The sequence below is a fragment of the Microplitis demolitor genome, chromosome 5 (genome assembly GCF_026212275.2).
Source record: "Microplitis demolitor isolate Queensland-Clemson2020A chromosome 5, iyMicDemo2.1a, whole genome shotgun sequence".
Classification (NCBI taxonomy): Eukaryota; Metazoa; Arthropoda; class Insecta; order Hymenoptera; family Braconidae; genus Microplitis; species Microplitis demolitor.
Genome location: NC_068549.1, coordinates 5284562 through 5305972, shown reverse-complemented (window position 1 = coordinate 5305972; position 21411 = coordinate 5284562). Strand labels below are relative to the sequence as shown.

General features: G+C 30.3%; 3 protein-coding genes across 7 annotated transcripts; 1 reads left to right on the top strand and 2 right to left on the bottom strand.

Moving 5' to 3' along the window:
* The first annotated feature begins 307 nt into the window (after positions 1-307).
* LOC103580733 (mitotic spindle assembly checkpoint protein MAD1) lies at positions 308-3586 on the top strand. The gene is made up of 6 exons (XM_008562617.2): positions 308-484; positions 598-966; positions 1036-1266; positions 1533-2440; positions 2689-2993; positions 3067-3586. Exons 2-6 carry the CDS (start codon positions 598-600, stop codon positions 3414-3416), a joined length of 2163 nt encoding a protein of 720 aa, XP_008560839.1. The 5' UTR covers positions 308-484; the 3' UTR covers positions 3417-3586.
* Positions 3587-3616: 30 nt separating this feature from the next.
* LOC103580743 (dedicator of cytokinesis protein 7) lies at positions 3617-15047 on the bottom strand. 2 transcript variants are annotated; one of them, XR_549610.2, is made up of 11 exons: positions 13972-14312; positions 13711-13889; positions 13485-13626; positions 10696-12222; positions 9433-9638; positions 6492-9341; positions 6057-6409; positions 5773-5975; positions 4878-5197; positions 3975-4140; positions 3617-3884 (listed from the first exon to the last, which is right to left on the bottom strand). XR_549610.2 is itself a non-coding variant. In XM_008562636.2 (11 exons), exons 2-11 carry the CDS (start codon positions 14110-14112, stop codon positions 4086-4088), a joined length of 5976 nt encoding a protein of 1991 aa, XP_008560858.1. In that variant the 5' UTR covers positions 14113-14157; positions 14334-15047; the 3' UTR covers positions 3617-4085. The 2 variants fall into 2 exon arrangements, 1 of the variants encoding a protein (XP_008560858.1); XM_008562636.2 differs by adding an exon at positions 14334-15047 and having other exon boundaries at positions 3617-4140; positions 13972-14157.
* Positions 15048-15141: 94 nt separating this feature from the next.
* Positions 15142-21347, bottom strand: LOC103580764 (probable dolichyl pyrophosphate Glc1Man9GlcNAc2 alpha-1,3-glucosyltransferase). 4 transcript variants are annotated; one of them, XM_053739664.1, is made up of 10 exons: positions 20817-20913; positions 19834-19928; positions 19503-19752; positions 19171-19443; positions 18833-19105; positions 17972-18137; positions 17532-17741; positions 17151-17390; positions 16930-17078; positions 15142-16833 (listed from the first exon to the last, which is right to left on the bottom strand). In XM_053739664.1, the coding sequence occupies exons 4-10, from the start codon at positions 19332-19334 to the stop codon at positions 16380-16382; spliced, it is 1656 nt and encodes a 551-aa protein (XP_053595639.1). In that variant the 5' UTR covers positions 19335-19443; positions 19503-19752; positions 19834-19928; positions 20817-20913; the 3' UTR covers positions 15142-16379. The 4 variants fall into 4 exon arrangements, with proteins under 4 accessions (XP_053595639.1, XP_053595637.1, XP_053595638.1 ...); XM_053739662.1 differs by having other exon boundaries at positions 19834-19996; positions 20817-20912; XM_053739663.1 differs by having other exon boundaries at positions 19834-19914; positions 20817-20909.
* Positions 21348-21411: the final 64 nt, after the last annotated feature.

Here is a 21411-nt window from a genome sequence, read left to right as displayed (position 1 = left end):
TATATAATATGTGAATTGATTTGTTGAAAAATAAAATCTGAAAATTGTTAATTGTCTGCTACTTTCATCATTAATTGATAAGTGTGAATTTAGCAGACGTCAGACAAATTTAAAATTATTAATAAATAGAGTAAATAATTAATAAAATAAAATTTTTAAAACATGCGCATTTAAAAAATTTTAAAACTAATAAATGCATTTTTTGTAAATATTATTTTTTAAATTATTTAAAATTTTAAATCTCCCTGATCTCTGCTCCATTCACACTCATGTTAATTGTCTACTAACTTCAGATCCATAAAAAAAAATCTTCGAATTTTGAAAGTAAAGCCAACAAAACGGTTGCAAACAAAATTTTTTACATCATTTAGTTGTAAAATATAAAAAGCCGGTTTTGTTTTTAACAAATAAATATTTTATACAATTAATATTAATTGGTATAAGTTTATTTAAATAATTAATAATACAATCAAATGTACTAAAGGTATTTTTGCATAAAATTTCTTAGATATATTACGTCAATCAAAAGTGTTGAGGTTATGAATGAAATTTTTAAAACTTTTTAAATTATGATAATAATCATAATTAAATTTGCAGATGAATGAAGAAGATCCAACAGCAGTAATAAAAATGCTTAATGATTTAAAATCAACAACTGAAAATTATCGTCGTAACAGTGGAGTTTCTCTCCGTCTTTCTGGAGCTGGATTTACAACTCCGTTATCAACGAATACTTTAGATTCTGGTGATAGATTAAGAGTTACTTCTAATTTTACATCAACCAGTAGTAATCCAGGATTACTTTTATCTGAAGCGAATGCTTCTTCTTCAACAGTATTATCCCATAATGATGAGCAAACTCCACCAAAACGTAAACGAACGAATGACATGAGAGAATCACTTGGTAATAATCCTGGTGAAGCTGTACCTGGAAGCCCTTGGGAATGGAGACGACTTCGAGCAGAAGTAAATTTATATTTTTATTTTTGAATTCTTAAATTAATAAATTTGGTTAATTACTTATTACTGCTTTAGGTCGTTTCACTTCGGACACGGCTGTCACATCAGGAGGGTACAGTTCAACAGTTACATAAATTAAGGAATCAATTAGAAGAAGTTTTTCAAAAAGAAAAGAATATGTTGGAGATGCAAGCTGAGTTAGATAAACAGACTATTAAACAATTAGAATGGCGGATTGAGTCTGTAAGAAAAACTGCTCAAGAGGCTCGTGAGGCTCAGACAAATGCTGAAAATGAACTGTTTCAGGTATTAATTTTATAAAATTAATAATTATATACTAATAACTTGTTGACAATATTGGATCATTAAAATAATTGTAATTATATTTCATATATTGATATGATGAATGAAATAATAAACATTAGATATTAGGATATCATAGAAATACACGAAACATTCAGACAGACGTATACCCACACAGATTTCTAGACCGTTGAACCTCCTCTCGATTTTCTTCCAAATCTTCTGTAATTGTTAAAAGTAAATTTAGTAATTATTTAAATAAATTACAGACTAAAATAGAACTGGAGCAAAAGATAACTAATTTAATGGAAGAGAATTCTAAATTGACAGAACATTCCAAACATAACAATGAAGATGACACAAATTTACAGCCACCATCAGTATCATCACCTAAAGCTCAATCTGAAACATCAGAAACACAAGTAAAATTAGAGATGGCTGAGAAAAGAATAACTGATTTAGAAGAAAAATTACGTGATAATTTGGTGTTGCAAAAAGAATTTGAATTACAAAAATTAGAACTTCAAAATAGTAAAATAAAAATAGACAAATTAGAATCTGAACGATCATTGTGGGAAGAAGGTAAAACGTTACTTGCTCGAGCTGCGAGAGCTAATGAATTAGAAAAAGAATTACAGGCATCTAGAGAAATAATAAATGCAATGCGGGAGTCAGTAAAAGGTAAATTACTTCTTGAAGAACAAATGTCAAATATGATGCAACGATTAGAACATACTGAAAAAGTTGAACACCAAGTAGCGACTCTGGAGGTCAGATGTAGTGAACTGATGGGAAAATTGAAAGAATATGAATCAATTGGAATTGGAATTGATCCAGTGTCATTAAAAAAAGAAATTAATAGGCTGCAGCATGCGGAAGCTATATTAACATCCGAAGAGGGTCAGCTGCGTTCTCGAGTTGATTCAATGCAACGTGAAATTTATAATTTGCAGCGAAAATATGAGGATTCTAAAAAATTAGCTAACGAATCAGCCGTGTCAGTTGATAGATTAAATAAGCTTGTCAGTAGATTACAGAAAAAAATGTTGTTAGTTACACGTGAAAGAGATAGTTATAGACAACAGTTGGATTTATATGAAAAAGAAATGACAGTCGATACTAATAACGTTGTTAATGAACGTATTCCTGCATTGGAACGGGCTTTAGAAGGCTACAGGTAATATATATTTATAATTAATTAAATTAGTATTTAACCCTTTGATTGGTAGAGAGAATGAACATATTTATACTTTTTATTTTTTAAGCCATACATTTTATTTTTATCTATTTGCTATATAATAAAATAACATGGTGGCTAGATTAGGGGTTCGTTTTCTTTCTGATTTAAAAAGATGATTCAAAACAATTCAATTTCAAAGTCGAAGAGAATCGCGGACGACATTTTTAAGCTTTAATCATTTTCAGGGACTTAGTGTCAAAACTAGAAGCTGATTTAGACAACGTTGATTCTATGACAACACGAGGAGAATGTCAAAGATTAAGAGAAGAAGTTGATAAGCTCAAAGGCGAACTAGAGCATCGAGCTCTCAAAGGAGACTTCAATTGCAATGCACAGATATTACATTTTAAAATGAACCCAGCAGCTATTGCAAGTCAACAAGCTGAAGAAAAAATGAAGGCGATTTTGCAAGAGGTTGAGGAATTGCGAACTAGAGTTCAGTTAGGAAATACTGAAACACCTGTCGGCGTTTCTTCAGTACAAGCTCAAGGTTAGTACTTATTTTTTTCATTACTTCTTTATCAGAAAAATATTTTATTTTTGTTCCTATTAAATGTTTATAGAAATAGCTGAGCTTAAACAAAGTCATGAAATTAAAATCGCAAGACTAAAGGATGTATTTAAAGCATCATCTCACGAATATCGACAGGCGTGTTATCAATTATTTGGTTGGCGAGTTGATCGAACGAAAGAAGGCAGATACAAGCTATCAAGTCAATATGCCGAGTCACCAGATGATTTTTTGTACTTCCAAGTTGGAGAAGGTGTAGATTTACTCGAGACTCCATTCTCAGCAACTCTCGAGCACTTTATTGAACGTCATTTAAAAACACAACACAGCGTACCCATGTTCTTAAATGCCGTCCAAGCTGAACTTTTCTCTCAACAGACCGCAACCAACGTGATAACATAAGGAAAAAATTTTATTTTAATTATAAAAATGATTTCCAATATTTTTATTATTTTTTTGTATTTGTCATCAAGTTCTGACGTAAGAAAAAAAAATTTATTTTTGTTTAAATGTATTAATTTAAATAAAATAAAATAAAAAATCAAGTCTTTGTTACTATGATAAATTAAAAATATTTAAATTTATTTACCACATCTGTATAAAAAAGCTTAAGCCAAATTTGACTACTTATTTACTAGATACATTTAATTAATTAATAAATAATTTAAAAATTTTTTTTAAGTACGATTAAATAAAATTGTGTACGAGGCTTTACATTTGATTGAATCGGAAAATCCCCTAACTACAAGCTGTTGATAAGTATTTTATTTAAATTTAAATGACTAAATTATTTTAAGTAAGTACTCAATACTTAATGTAATTTAACTAATTTATAATTATTGAGTGTGATGTAGACATTAATGGATTTTCCTAAGTTAAAATTAATTTGTCATTAAAAAAAAAAAAATATATATATATAAATATAAATAGATTGCCAAAATACTATTAGGTATATCTTACTGTTTCTGTAAATAATATAAAAGTCTTCGAATAAAAAGTATCAATATGCTTCATATTCATATGAGTATCATGATGTCTTTGGTTAAATTTTTTATGGCAGTAAGCAAGCTTCTACCAGAGTAAAGATGTTAATGATGGACATTCTTGATTCATCGGAGGAGACCCGCTGTAAAATAATTATTTTTTATCAAAATTGTACACTAAAAAATTTGCGGAGGGGATGACTTTATTTATTTAGTTCTCCCGGAGTGAATTTTACCCCGAAGGAGTTTCGGAAAATATTAATTATAAAAAAAATTACTAATACAGTGAGCTAGGTCTTTGATATTTAGACATTTATATTTACGGAAATAATTACGAGCTACCTTTTCAGATATTCGCGCGAAATGATTTTTAAAAATTATAAGCAGCTGATAATAAAATTTTCCCAAACATAATTCCACTGAATCACAAACTGTCGTAAGGCTTACATCAACCATACCACGAGATAACATTTCATATTGTACTGAAATGTAAAATATTCCTATAAAAACTATGTCACTATAGCTGTTCAATAATTTAATATTTTTACTATGTATTATATACATGAAATTATAATTTTGTGAGTTACTAAAACATTTTATAAATTAAAAACATGATATTTTAAGTTTAATTATTAATATCTGAATGAATTATTTCTTTAAATAATTATGTTTCTAATTAATAGCTGTTTCTATTAAATATTAATTTATTTAAGTATTCAAATTCCGGACCGGAGTGAATGTGGATTTGAATAAAATCCGCGTCATTCCGCCCAGAAAAAAATTACTTTCACTCTGCATGCGAAGTGATTTTTTTTTAAACTCCGAAACTCCTGTTTTTTTACAGTGTAATAAAAAAATAATCATTGAATTTATAACTTACCTCCAAGTAATAAGAGGCGCTAACTTTTCAGTTAAACGCTGATAATTTCTTTCTAATTCACGTTGATAGTCACGTTGATCCGGACCAATGAGATTTTTATTTTTACGCAATGCGTCGAAACACTTTTTTGTAAAGTCTTTGAAACAAAGCCGCAATTTATGTTGAAATCTTGAAGGATGCACATTTGATTCTCTTATATTTGAGAGAAATACATTAGCCACTTCTGCTGGTCCTTGATTTACCGTTGTACCAATGCAACCTTGAAGTACCATTTGTAATATTTTTGGATCAGGTGGATCTTGATTCGTTGCAGTAGCCAGCTAATTAAAGAAAGCATTCATTATTAGTTTAATTTTAAATCAATTAATGATTTAAGGTAATGGTCTAGAAGAGAGGATCCAACTGTTAATGTCAAGTAAAAATTCAATTTTGTACATATGGCTTTTAATCAAGTCTCTCCCTCATTTTATTAGAGAAGTGACGTCTCGTAAAAAAAAATATCAGCAAGAACATCTTATTTTTTAAATATTTTGACTGAAATGTAAAGAGAAAACACCGAATCAAAATTTTTCAGCAAGTATGTGTCGATTCAAGGATTCGAGATCTGTAAATTATTGTGGCTCTGATCAACCTTTAAAACTTTATTTAAAAAATTATTATTATATATTTAAAAACTTGTAAGATCTCATGTATTTTCATAAATTTTTTACCCTTTAGGTACGACTTGGACAGGAATTGTGTGTTACAGACAAAACTAAGGCAAGGAAATTTAATCCACTATGTAACTGAACACGTGGAAAAAGTTTAATTACAGATATTTAAACTGTAAGCAGAAACCTTGAAAAATTTGTGCCCCATTTCTAGACCATTACCTTATTTTAAATAAACTCCATACCTCTACTGTTTTTTTCTGGATATCTTCAATTGCTACCTCAATAGGACTAAGTACAATTTGCTTTCGAGCTACAACACGAATACGTGTTTTGAGGTATGGAAAATACGTGGCGACTGTTAAAATTGTTTTCCTTTTACATTGTTCTTTCAGCTCACCATGAGCTTTGCCACTTGTAGTGAAAGGTGTCGCATAAATAAATCGTTCTATTACAATATAATTGCTATTTACTTTAAATCCATAATGATATACTATTATTCTATAAATTAAATATATTTAGTACTTACTTATATTAAAATTTCTATGAAAAACAGTTGGCCTGTGTCTCAATTCATATGCTTCAAAATACGGCTCTACATACGTAATTTGAACATACGCTTTATCAGGATCCAATTTACTCACATCTACTGGATTAGAGTCTTTGATAATCACAACATTATCGACACTAAATCGTTCAATGTAAAAATTTTCTAGTCTTGAAAATATTTCAGGAAGTTTTGTAAGAGTCGGTTCTTTATAAACAAATTCTTCGCCATCAAGATCTCCAAATTTGCTGCCGTAAAAACCGACTCTGAAGTAAGTACCAAAAACCCTTTTACCCGAAAGTTGGTCAATTCTCGTGTAAGCTTCATGTAGTTTACTATATAAATATAAATATAAATATAAAATAATTACTTTATTAAAATACAAAATTTAAATATTTAAATTTAAATTCTATTTACCCATGAATATTTGCCAATTTTTTATAATCATATGCAGTTTCTGCTATTGGTAGAAGGACACGATAAACATGAGGAATAGCCTCATACATTCCAGCAGCAAAAAATGAACTAGCCGCATGCTCTAGTAATCCAGCGAGTCCACTTTCAGAGAAATCTGGCCCAAGACATAGACCTTCTTCTCTCCGCGCAAGAACATCATCACCAACAGCACTTTCTTCTAACACATTAGTAGAAACAGAACTCAAGGCTACTGCCCCAATAGGCCGACCACCGCTGCCCGGTTCAAGCAGGTGCAGATACTCAGCGACAAGTGCCGCGCTGTGGACTAGACACATCGCAGCTTCCGTATGATTTTTACGTTCCATATGTTGCTGTGCCATATTCGCTAGCCAAGTTAGTCGTAAATCCGGTGAGCTCTGGTAACCTTTAGCAATACGATACATCAAATCCAACAACATTTCCGGATCTTCTTGAAACTCTTTCATTTTGACGGTATCCGAAAGTATCATATGTAAATTAAACAACAAATCTTTAACTTGTTCCGGAAAACTAGTGTTTGCTAACTCAGTATCTCTCTCAGCATAAACCAAAACAGTTTTCAACGCTCGACGTAGTGCACCTTCACTCGGACCACGTCCGCGACCAACGAGAGTCGATAGTGATGTCGTCATTTGCATCTTAACTCTTGCAAAATTATTACCCACCTCAAAATTTTGACGCATAAGAAGGTACAGACTTGCAGCGGCATGACTTCTGATTGCACTCAATGGAGAACTGCATCGAGTAAGAAGGGTCAAGCAAAGATTGCCGCATCTCTCACTTCCGTCATCAAAAAACGCACTGTGATATTTAACGACAAGTGCGCGCTGAGAATTAAACATATGCTGCAGTACAGAAGTGCTTTGATTTCTGGCCAAAGCTTTCAGGAGTACTTTCAGTACCCCATTGACTGCACCACCAGCACAGTCAGCCTGGACGATAACTTCTAGGGTATCAAGGACAATAAGCGAAGCTTCAGCAGCTAAAGCTCCTTCTATATGAGCGTCTTGTTCGACGACTCGTTCCTCAGCTGGTTCATTGGCTCTATAAGACATTTGATCTTTTCTCCATCGAAGCTTGTCCCCAATAATTCGTTCCTTGCGTCGCAACATCATCTCACTTCTTGCACTTCCCTGTCCAAGTATCACGTCTTCTAATCTCGAACGAATGTCACCAGAGGCAGCGACCTGCTGTGGCATTCTCTTTAAAGCTTTTTTCCCTTTGTATTCAAACGCAGCGATACAAATATTAAGTACTTGCAGTAAACATAAAACGCGGCGGGAATTTAATTCAGAACACCACTGAATCAGGACACTGCGTTCCAGTCCCTTTAGGACCCAGAGAAAACACATAAGAAGATGCCGAGTTGCTTCTGAGCTTAATGACACTCGGCAATAGAGACTAGCAACGTCTGCAGCATTACCACCAGCAATAGCGAGCGCTACTGACTGGGTGATGGAATTTGTATCGTTGGGATACAAGTTCTTATTTTTAGAATCCCACTGATAAAGTTGGGGAAGTGAGTCCATAATAATATTTAATAACGGAAGATAAATTACTGCGACACGTGCTTTTGATGACGGGTCAGCATACCTTGGATCTTTGTCATGACAACTCATTAAATATCTGACAGAACCAATGGCTTTATTTTGTAAAACTGGATTGGGTATTTCAAGAGTTGTTGATAAATCTAACAGAATTAAACCTACGAGAAAATGTTGCTGACGAAATTCTTGACTTAGTTCAGCAAATCTTGCGCAATTACCAGGTACTAGTGTAGAAATAAGACTTCCGGTACTGCTACTGGTAGAAGGACTTGGAGATGCTGGTGCTGATCCCGATGTATATCCGGTACCAAATGGAAGATTCAAAGCAACGAAATGCTCATGAGAGCAGACTGTTCTGATAAAATCCATTTTGAGGGAAAAAAGTGTCGTGGAATCGGGAACGTGAATTGTGGCATCAGATAGCAGGCAACAGGTTGTACGAACTAGAGAAAGCACGAATCCGCGGTCCATAATTGACAGCAAATCAGATAAAAAATTAGCCAGGCTGAATATTAAATTGTATGCTGTCTTAAGATCTTTTACGTATCTATTTATCACTTCGTTTGTTAGAACATCAACTAGGGTAGAAATGTCATCACAATACTGGGGTGAAAATCTTATTTTTCGCGGTGCGTCTAAATTGCCAACTTCGTAGAGATGGATTACCATTGATCTGACCATCAGTTCAAAAAAAAACCACGAGTGAATTATCGCTAGTTCACGAGCTTGTCCAGTTGAGACGACCCAGTGTAGAGCTAATTCTTCATGGAGTAGCCTTCTGATCAATGGGCAATTTATTAGTGGAGATTCTTGGCGCATTGATGCCGTACGATCTAAACCACGAGCGTGAATTTCCATTTCCAAGTCTTCTACTGACAGATCTGGGTTACTGCGGGAACGAGCAACTCTTGGTGATGATGTCATTCGTGGTAGAGAGCATTGATATGCGGCGTATGTTGCTAGGAGTGTGTGTCTACCGTGAACGTCCACTTGGCCGTCTGGTAAATTTGTGATATTTCTCGCTAGGAGACCGATAGCTTCGAATAGAGCCGCGGCGATATTTATTGGACATGATGGCAATGTTGGAGGGACCACTAAGTATGATATTAGTTGATCGAATAACTGAGGAAGTGAACGTACGAGAGCTGAGTTTGATGCACGAGATAATTCTAGTAGTGATGATTTCAACTCTGCTTCCATTCCAGCTTCTCCGATTCTCGGAGGCACTTGGCCGGTTTCCAAATAACCGCAGAGAGATAAGAATCTGTAAAAATTTTTAAAGTTACTATTTATGAGTAAAGATAGTAATTCTTTGGTGAAAATGGAGGAATTGGAACGATGGTAGTATTAAATACCTATAAATAAATTTATCTTGAGGATGCACACTTGATACAGGTTCAATGATAACGTTAAATACACCGCGGTGAGCATCAACCCATCTGGTACCAGGTAAGAGTACATCCGGGGCTATATAAGAATAGTTTGACGGAGGTGGATCTAGCATAGCAGGTAATGTAAATTCACCGTACTGAAGATGTCCATCTCGTAAAAGAGGCAACCACTATACAAAAAATAAATATATTTATTAGACTGATTCTAAAAAATCGACTATTGTTTATTTTTCGAGGAGGCTTCTAAAAGTTTCAACGGGGTAAAAAAAAATGTCAAAATTAGAGCTTTTCATATCAACATCGAAGACTTCCTGATAATAATTTTCCATTTCAAAAACATAGGAAAATTTTTTAGAATTTTATAACTCATCAATGAATAAGTATACAGAAAAGATCAATACATATTTTTGTAGAGAATTGAATGCTCTACAAAAAAAGTCTCTTATCATTTTTTGATAAATTCAATATTTTAAAAGTTACTCGATGTCAAAGTTAAATTTATAGAATTTTCATTATTTCTACTTTTGTGGGGAAACTATCAGATTTATCACTAAATGCCATAGGGCTTTTTTGTAGACCGTTCCATTTTCAATAAATTATCTTCTACAAACTTTTCAAAATTCCTGAATACTCTTTAGTTATCCGCGCTCAAAAATCAATCAGTTTCAAAAGTCGTATTATGACTGATTTTAATTCTAATGCAAATAACTAAAGAGCATTCAAGAATTTTGAAAAGCTTGTAGAAGATAATTTGTTGGAAATGAAACGATCTACAAAAAAGGTCCTATGACATTTAGTGATAAGTCTGATAGTTTCCCCAAAAAAGTCGAATTATTGTAAAAATTCTATAAATTCAACTTTGACCTCGGGTAACTTTTGAAATATTGAATTTATCAAAAAATGATAAGAGACTTTTTTTGTAGAGCATTCAATTCTCCACAAAAATATGTACTGATCTTTTCGGTATGCTTATTCATTGATGAGTTATGAAATTCTAAAATTCTAAAAATTTTTCCCATGTTATTTAAATGGAAAATGAGAAATTGCAATCAGGAAGTCTTCGATATTGATATGAAGAGCTCTAATTTTGACAATTTTTTTACCCTGCTGAAACTTTTGGAAGCCTCCTCGAAAAATAAACAAACGTCGATTTTTTCAATTAGTCCAATAATTGTGTAATAAAAAATTAATGTAATTAATTAAAAAAATTTTCAAATTTATAGTTACCGTATAAGCAATTGGTGTTTCTACATTCGGTTGCTCAACTTTTTTCTGACAGCTAATATGATAAAAAGTAAACAACAAATGATGCCGAGCGCTTAAATCTGCCGGAAGACGTATTTTTATTTCGTCATAAAAATTTGGATTTTTATTATGATACGAAACGGAAGTAAAGCATTCATGAGTCATTTCAGGGCAAGATGATCTCCCAAATATCGCAGTCAGTGCATCAGCTTCTTGTTCTCCGCCCATCAATTGAATTCTCACAGTTATATTACGAGCTGATCCCGTTCTTGAACTAAAATTAACTTCCTTAGGATATATATATAGAAAATTACGATAAGTTAAATCAGGTGTTGCAACATCACAGGCAAATTCTAAAATTTCTTTTATCGGTCTATTTTTTTCATCAGGATACGGTATGAGCCTTCGTAAATCTGGATCTAAACACCTCGGCAATTCTTCCGGTTTCGGACTCAAATCTAATTTAAGAATTCCGGGTATACATTTCAATCGCTTTAGATTTGATCCAGGTCTGCGCAATTCAATCAAAAATTTATAGAGATCTTCATCTCTGAGTCTTTCACTTTCATGTTTAAAAAAACTCGAAACGGTCAACGTTATTGGTCGGAAACTGTCAAGACAATTTGCAAAATCATCTGGTGACCAACTCCGTCGTTTATCAGAACTTTTACGCTCCAAAGAACCTCGTCGAGTCGGTTGTTCAACTCTTTTGCGCCAGTGCTCTAAACTTCCAGATTTTCTATCTAATGATCCTGCACTCCCGTTGCTATCAGAATCAATACCACCGCCATTGCCACCGCCTATTACAGCTGATAAATGTATCGCTGTCCATGCAAAGGGCATTCTGTATCGTCCTAGCCGTTCACATGCTACAGCTGCTGCGACTTTTACTTTATCTCTGTTTTTATCATCACGTAGATAAGGCTCAGCACATTCTGAAATATCACCTTGCAATACTTTTTCCAACCTAACTACTATAAATAAATCAGGGCTTGGTTTGCTGATGCTGAAGACACAACTTCTTGCCAGAGTACTTGCATCGCTATAAGCGATATGACTACCGAGCATTCGTTTTAAATTTTCCGGATTCATATCAACATAAAAATTCTCCGAAAGTTTTCTTTTTTCTTTGGCATCGTAGAGTGCGAAACTCGCAAATATTGGCTCGACTTCTAATTCTAATTTTAATTGAAGACATTTAATGAGTATTTTGTGGGAAAATAATTCACTTGGTTCTAACGCTGGACTACTTTCTTGCCACTCGTCATCCTGACAATTCGACGGAGTGTAAAGTGGAAATATCGCATCCTGTCGATCTTCAGATCGTTTTTGTTGGTTTATTTGGTCGATTGTTTCTGGAGAAACTCGATCAAGTAAACCGGGTAAGAGAGGATCGTGCTGAGAATGACGTAAATCTAAACTAGCCCATGAACCTCGCGGTGTGTCTAATGAATTTGATAAATCATCTTCATCATTTGGCGAATTGTAGAGAATATCTTCTTGATCGACCTATGTATTTAATTTAATAAAAGATAAATTATTATTTTATAGTAAAATTTCAGGGCATTCTCAGACACTGTCATCCATTTTTTTTAATTTTTAATGACAACTATCATAATTAATTAAGAAACAATTGAAGCATTAATTAAAAAACGTCAATTTTGCTGAGATATAGAATTTTAAACAATTACTTACAGTTGTTATCAATTAGAAGTTATAGAAAATTTATTGAGTAAATTTTAGCACACAAAATTTGAAAATTCGAATTATAAAAATTAATATGATTTTACTGAAAATTAAATAACAAATGTCGTTAAACCTCTAATTGATATCAACGGTAAGTAATTTTTTTAAATGTATATCTCAGCGACATTGTCTTTTTTTTTTTTAATTAATGCCTTAATTGATTTTTAATTACCCAAGTAGCACACTTAGCTTTGTGACATTTATAAGATAAGTTTTGAGGCTGTTTTTTAACCTATCGATAAGACACCAAAATGTTAACAAAGTGATAAAAATTTTGTCATCGAAAAAACATCTGTTTAATAAAACTTGACACAGGTGACGGCAATAATTAAATTATAGATAATGGTAAAATAAATCATCTAAAGGATTTTTTAATTGAAATGACTTTTTTAAAACGGAAAAAAGAAGACAAATTTTCTATGACTCCTAAGACCAACATCTGTATGTTTTATTCATTTAAACAAACTTTGCTTTGAGACAAAAAAAATTTGTTCTGACCTTTTAAAAGACATCTTTATGACATCTTAAAGTTGTTTCTATCCTACTTGGGTAATTGATAAAATTTTGATACGATTATGACAGTTGAAAGTCATTGAAAATTTTAAAAAAGTCGGAGGCACTGTCTGAGAATACTCAAAACATTCAATGACTTTCGACTGCCATAACCGTATTAAAAATTTTATCAATTAAAAAAAAAAAAAAACCTTAATTGAACAAAGGACAATTTCGCCGAGATATAGAATTTTAAAAACATTACTCGCAATTGTTATCAATAAGAAATTGAATCAAATTTGTTGAATAAATTAGCATACGAAATTTAAAAATTCAAATTTTAAAGTCGACATGAAGATTTTACTGAAATTTATTTTCGAAATTTCGTTTAACTCCTAATTGGTGTCAACTGTAAGTCATTTTTTTAAAAATCTATATGTCATTAAAATATATCTATGTCTATGACAGTTTGAGTCATTGAAAATTTTAAAAAAGTGAAGAGCCTTAACACAAATTAAATCTTTTATACAAACTTCAAAATCTTGTCGAGGAGTATCTAAAATTAATCTTTCTCGAGCAATCGGTGAAGCTTTTCTTCTATACTTTCGATGAATTACTATGTAATCAGACGTAAAAGTTTCAATACATCTTCGAACATAAGGCGTAACCGTATCACTGTACAAAAAATAATTAAAATTTAACAATAACTAAATACTATGACTTTAAATTAAGATCAAATAAATTAATTTTATTTCTCACAGAGATTCAAATGGAACTACAGGTTTTTCCGTCCGAATTTTACGCTTGACAACTCGCAGCTCCACATCATCCGGTGGAAAATCTAATATTGATCTTAATGGATCACGTTCAATAATCAGTAGATGTTGATTAAGAAAATCTTCATAGTCTACTGGCTCATATACTTCACAAAGTGATATCTAGTAAAATTAAAAATAAAATTTTATATTTATAAATTTAAACAACAATCCTGTTTAAAATTGACGTTAAATTATGACGTACAGATGATGAAAATCCTGATGCATTGCTCTCACTTTTTGAAAGTTCTCTTGAATATGATGAAGAATTAGATATATGTCGTCTTACATCAGCAGCAAGTTGTTTGCTCAATTTATATGCGAATGTTCGATGAACTGAAGACATTATTGACACCGCCACGAGGTTTATGGTTTACATAAATTTTTTTTTCTGTTCATAGACAAAAAAAACAGTAAGATTTAAATTGCCATCAAAAATTACATATTACAAGTAAAAATAAATATCAATATGATATTATTTATATAAAATGTTTATGAATAATTAGCGGCTAAAGTAATTTAAATTTTTGCGGCTCAGTTTATGATTTATTATCTAAACAAACTTACGTTTAATTTTTTATGTAAACAAATTGTAGAAACCGAGTTATTTATTAACTAATATTCAAAAATTTAAATATCAAAAAATATTTATATTTTTAATATTTAGTTTATTTAATTTAAATATTTATTTTAATTATATTATTATGTACAAAATAATATCAAGTTTGTTAAAGCCATTTTTTAGAGAGGTTATAACTTATACTAAATAGAACTGAACATGAACGTTCTTTTTACTGCAGGTGGGACATTTACACATACGAATATTTATCTCTATGTATGTGAAGTACAGATGTATGAACGTACTTATATGAACAGGTATTTTAAATGTATTATTCAAAAAGTTTTTTTTACATTTAAATAACAATGATAATCTAACAATTAAAAAAAAACCCATAAATAAGTACGTAAGTACTTGAATTAAACTTCTATTTATAATTTATTTAAAACCCCGCAATTTACAAAATTTTTAAAATTGTATTCGCGTTTTCGCAGCGCAAATAAAAAAAAAACAATAAAAGAAATAATGATAAAAAAAAGGGCACTTGGCATCCAAAATGGAAGTAAATTTCTCATTAGTTCTTTATTTTGAAGTTTCAAAATCAAATTGAATTAAAAAATAATTTTTTTTTGACATTTCTAATAAATTTCGAGCTCAAAAACCGGCAGAATTAATGATCCTGATTAGTAGACAATTAACAATTTTTGGATATTTTTTTTAAACAAATCAACCACAAAAAAAAAAAACTAAAAATATGCGCATGTAGAAAATTAGAAAAACTATAAGTGCATTTTTTTAAATATTTTTTTTTTTTTTTATTATTATTTATCGTTTTGAATGAATTTCAAAAATTATTAGACGGCTAACTTCAGTGTCATCAGGATTAAAATAATTTAAAAATTTAAATTGCCGCCTTTTCCTAAATACTCAACCGATTTTTAAGATTTTTGAATTTTATAAAGATAATTGTCTAAAGAATATAAGAGTAGTTAGTTAGTTAGTTCTTGAATAAGGCATTGGGATAACCCAAGAATAAGAGTATATAAAATTTCATAATCATCCGTCAAAAACTTTGAAAGATATTATGACATTTTTACGATAATACAAAAATCATGATATTGAAGTTAGCCGACCTTGATAATTTTTGGATTTTTATGAAAACAATAGATTATAAAAAAAAATGTTTTAAAAAATTGCACCTGTAGTTTTTTTTATTTTCTGCATGTGCATATTTTTATTTTGAATTTATGAGTTGAAAAAAGAAATGAAAAATTGTTAATTGTTTGTTAACTTCAGGATCATACAAAAATTATTGTAAATTTGAACCTTTATTAAAATTCGAGAAATTATCGTGAAATAAAAAGTAGAAAAAGGAAATATACCTCATTTTATCAGCTATGATGTCTTTTTTACCCAATAAGATTACACGTGTTCGTTGAAAAGTTATTTAATAAAAAAGCGACAGAAGTAGCGTTTTTCGTCAATTTCAAAATCGATTTGATTTCAAATCGTTACCATTTCTAAACTAATTTACCGATTTTGCTCATCTTTAAACTTAACCGAGCTAATCATTCATAGAATAAGTGTGCCAAGTTTCATTAAAATCCGTTTCGAATTGTAGGCACTATATTACATTTATAAACTTTTGAATCAATGGTATTTTTGAAACCTACTCGACGAATTATGAGACTATGGCGCAATTATCGAAAATTCCACCATGAGGATAAATTCAATAGATTCCTATGAAATCTACTAAAAGAAATAAACATAGTTTAATTAACGGACTCAGTTTTCACTCCATTTTCGATTTCCATCAAATTGAGATCGGAATGATTTTAGAAACCCATTAAAAAATTTACCAATTTTAAGTAGTCAATAACTAATTAAAAAATTATATTTTTGAGACTGTACAAATGACTTATTGGAGTATGGGATTTCTAAAAGTCTATTTTCCCTTAGATTCTTATTTGGGATAAATGTATTACAAATATTTTGAATACGAATTAATAAAACAAACTTTTTACATAATTAAAATTACTAACAATTTTCTCTAATCATTTATTTTTTTTCTTTAAATTATCAGTTTCAATTTTTACATTTTGATTTGTTTTCACATTCATGCTTTCTATATCAGTCACGGTACAATTAGTATAAAATACGTAGTAATAAAATATCCATGAGTAAATAACACCAATTGCACAGTAGATTGAAGTTAACGCTAGCGGTAAAAATGGTAAATTTTGTTGAAAAATAATTTTATGAATAAGAGTTTCGTAAATTGTTATAAATGGTAAAATTGTCACGTAAATCCACTCGTGAATTTTTAATAATGATGAATTAAATAATTCTTGTAAGCATAAAATTGCAGCTGACGTGTAAATTAAATGCATTAAAATTTTTAATAAAATTAAATCAGCGGGAAAAAGAAGAGGCAGAATCGCTGTATGTCCTGCTGAGCTAAGAATTATAAATATTCTGCCATCATTTTTATTAACTGCAGCTAAAACGCTGAAAATAATTATTTATAAATAAGTAATTTTTTAAATAAAAAATATTATATTTATATATATTGTATTTTATAATAATCAAAATTAAATTATATACCTCAGTGGAATGATTGCAGTCAAAATAGCTTTTTCATGAACGTGCCATCCAAATATAAATGAACTTAATGCACACAAAACAATACATCTTAGAAAATCTTCTCGTTTTAAATCTTTATGTTTTCTTTTTAGTATTAAAAAAAGAGCGGGCTAAAATTTGAAATAAATTTATTGTATTAATGTCATAAAAAAAAAATTAATAGTAATGAATGAAGTATTTACTAGCATTGATATAAATGTAGCGGCAAATGTAACAAGAGGTGTTGGAGTTGGTAAAACAGTCAAAGAATCTTCTTGCACAAGACCACCGGTCATAGCTGCAGTTTTTATTCCTGATATCCAACCAAACCGTTTCCAAATTAATGACAGTACTTTATCAGCGCCTATATATAACGCCCAGGCATTTGCGGCCCAGTATGCGTGGACTAGACCTCGCTTGAAAGGAAAAAGTCTTGAGAGTACCTGAATAAAACAATGTAAATTACAAAACTCGAGTAAAAAAACTCGTTTTGAAGTTTAAAATAGTCAACACTTTTTCAACAATTTCTGTTTTCACGGAAAGGTTGAAGTAGTGTATTAATCTAAAATAATAATATTACAAACTTGAGGTAATTGAGATATAAATGGCCCAAAGGAAGCAAACGTTATTGTTATAACGATTATACCAAGTTGAATAAGTCTTGTAAAAAATTTATTATCTTTGAAGCAATACCATTTAAGTAACCACACAATAAATGCTGGAGCTACGTATAAATAAATGTGTTTGAGATTTAATAAAATTGAAAACCATGCGGCTCCTTGTAAAATACTAATCTGAAAAAAATTTATAAATAAATATAATTTTTCTTTTATTGCAATAAAACTTTCTTATATTATAATTATTAAAGTGTTTTATAAAATTTATATGAATATTAATAAAAATAATTAATACTCATATAAATTTCAGTTATGTATATTGACATGTTTAATAGTAAGATAATTAAAATTTATTTTTCTTTGATCCAGTTTTTAAAATCTTTTTATGATATTTAAATTAAACTTACACTTTGATTTTTACAAACTCGTGCAATTGACAATAAAAGTATTCCTAATAAAAATCCATTGTATTGAAAATGTATATGATCAATCATCAGTAGGCCAATATTACATAATGACAAACAACCAAACACCATAAAGTTATTTTGTGAGGTACAAAATACTCTTCCAATCCTATGATACATTAAGTTAGTATTCAATGTATTGACTATTGATATTTTTGTTCAATAAATTAATAGTAATAACAATACCCAGAAAAAAAGGATTTCTTGGCATAAAAAATTTTTGCTTGCCCTAAGAAAATTTTTGCACTACGAATTGAAAACAATAATTTTCTTGGGACGAAAAAAAATTGTCTTGCACTGATAAATCCTTTTTTTCTACGCAATAACAAAAATAATAATAATAAGTTGGCATTCGCAACAACTTGGAAGATTGATCAAAACAAGCCTGAAATTGAGCTCTTTGATAAAACCACTTGTGAAATTTATCATTGAGTTCTCAGTACCTACTGAATATGACATCACGGTTAAAGAAGAGCACAACCAACAAATATAGCAGGAACTTCTGTTCGAAATTGTCAACCTTTACCCAGGCTACCGTGTCAATCCTGTACTTACAGTTGTCGTTCTTGGAGGAACGAAACAGTCTTTTGTATCTGCGTTAGCTAGAAAACCAACTTGTTCATTGCAAGTTGAGTTTCTGTCTTCGCGAATGCAAAAAGCTGCTATTCTCACATCTTTCCGTCTACTTAGGCTACAAAGGGTCTGCTATGTTTGCTAACCATCTTGTTGATGGAAGAGTCGGACTACCGGGGATAACCCCCTGAGCATTTTAACAAACAAACAATAATATATAAATTAACTTACTGTAGAACTCCATATAAAAATATACAATCTGCAATAATGACAGTTGTTCTTTGGAATATTATTGTATCAGGTGATTCATAATTCAAGTTATCTATTTTTAACATTTCTGGATCAACATATTTAGCTATTTGACTTAAAATAAATTCAAACCAAGCAAAAAAAGGTGGATAATCTAATGTCCATTCTGATTTAGCATTAATATACCATTCTTTTATTGGTAAGCTATGGGTAATTGCTAGCCAATTTCTATGAACTTCAAAGTCGGTTGAATAACTGAAAATATTAATATAAATATGTCAATAATATACGTAAGTATTGTATAAATATTAGTGACTTACTATGTTGGAATTAAAATAAATTTTATTGCAGAAACAAGAATAAATATTGTATAAATTCCTTTGTTATTTATCAACTCATTACTAGATTTTGATTGGTCACTTTTTGAAATTACTGTGTTTGTATTAGTATTAGTTGTTAATTTTTTCTTTAATTGTTTAGCCATTTTTACATAATCTTATTGGTACCAATATGTTATGATATTTAAATATTTACATACTTATTTTACACGTAGGTTATTACATGTGGCGGTTTAAATGTTTGTTGATAATTATCTGAAATTTTAGAGCCACAAGTAAAGATACTGTAAAATTATCTCAACAACAGATTATACCTCGGGTGTTTTCGGTTTTTCTCTCTCCGGGTGTTCTCTGTACGCAATTTTCTCCCACCTTTACATGCACAGTTTAGGAATAATCGGTAGTGGGAGAAATTTCCGAGGTTCATTTTCACCGTGGACATGTTTACATTTTACTTGAACATGAAATTTATTTACGTGTAGTTGAAAATAATTATAATTACACGATTTATTATTATTTATGTACCACATATATTTGTAAAAAACCTTAGGGCTGGGTCATGCACTGAAAAAAAATAACTTTTGTAAAAACGATATTTTCTTAAGAAGTAAATCAATAAAAATTATTATATTATTAATTTAATACCTAAGATGAAGAATAATTTTTTTGGCAGGAGGAAATCGTCATTTTTTTTACACTACTCCAATAAAAAGAATAATGTGCGAGCTGAGCAAAGATTTCTTCGATTAAGAAAATGATTTTGAATGATCTGTCTCGTAGCCTGTCTCCAATCTGTCTCGTAGCGTGTCTGCGGTCAGTACGAGACAGGTTGCAGAGACCGGGACTAAGACCCGTATATACATATCACTGATCTCTATATAACGATCAGTTATATAGAGATCAGTGATACATATGTATAAATGAGTGTGAATGTAACAGACATAAGATAACTTATAAATTTTAAATAAATAAATAAAAATAATAAAATTTAAAAAATACACGTTCTGAGTTTTCCAAGATTTGAATACAAAATTCAAAAATTTAAATTCTACTTACATTTATGATACTGAAGTTAGCAGACATTTAATAATTTATGAATGTGAATGTCGCAGACATCAGGCAAATTTAAAATTATTAATAATTACAGTAGATAATTAATAAAATAAAATTTTAAAAAATGCGCACAAAATAAAAAAATTAATAAGTGCATTTTTTATAAATATTATTTTTTTCATTATTTAATTTATTTATTTATAATTTTAGATTCGTCTGATGTCTGCTACATTCGCACTCGTAATAATTTTAGTCTTTTTTTTAATCCAATAAATTATAAAAAAAAATATTTTTAAAAAATTGCACCTATAGTTTTTTTAATTTTCTGCATGTGCATATTTTTATTCATTTTTTTTTTTTTTTGTAATTGATTTGTTGCGAAGAAAAATATGAAAACTGTTAATTGACAGCTAACTTCAGGATCATCTTACATTTATTTATTTATTCAAAAATTTAAATAATTGCCACCTGTCACTTACATTCACACTCATAATTTTTATACCTCCCAGAAAAATTTGTCATACACATTTTTCTATATTTTCATCATTCAAATGACGTAATTATTCAAAACTTACTTAGAAAACTAAAATTCAAAAAATCTGTCAGTACTTCCTTTCCTTCAATAAGTGAATTTATCAAAAAAATAATTTCGATCAAAGCGCGTTCGAGCTTTCCGTGTAAAACTGTCAGAAATAAATAAAAATTTTGATTGGTCGTTGTATCCCATCGTCCAACGCCTCTGGTAACATAAATAGTAAGCAGAGAATTGACTATTGAACGAGGTCACGCATTTTGCTTTGTTGTTGAGTATCGTCATTCAATCAGCTGATTATTGTTTTTATTGGAGTGAAAAAATAATCTAGTGCTTTGTTATTAATATCATACTAAACAATCTTAATAAACTAGTTTGTCATTAGCGCTATCTGTAGTATAATTTTTAAAAAATCTGTTTATTTGATAATTTATATCATACATTTACGATAATCAATAGAACAAAGGAAAGTATACATGAATAACTACTGACTACTTACTTATGTACTGTACTGACATTTTAAAATCACTACGCGCGGTGACATCATCACCACATCTCTTTTTTTACTGCAACAACAGTACATACAGTGTACCAAGTACTCCATTAAATTGTGTCTGTCAGTTGATCACAGTATGACG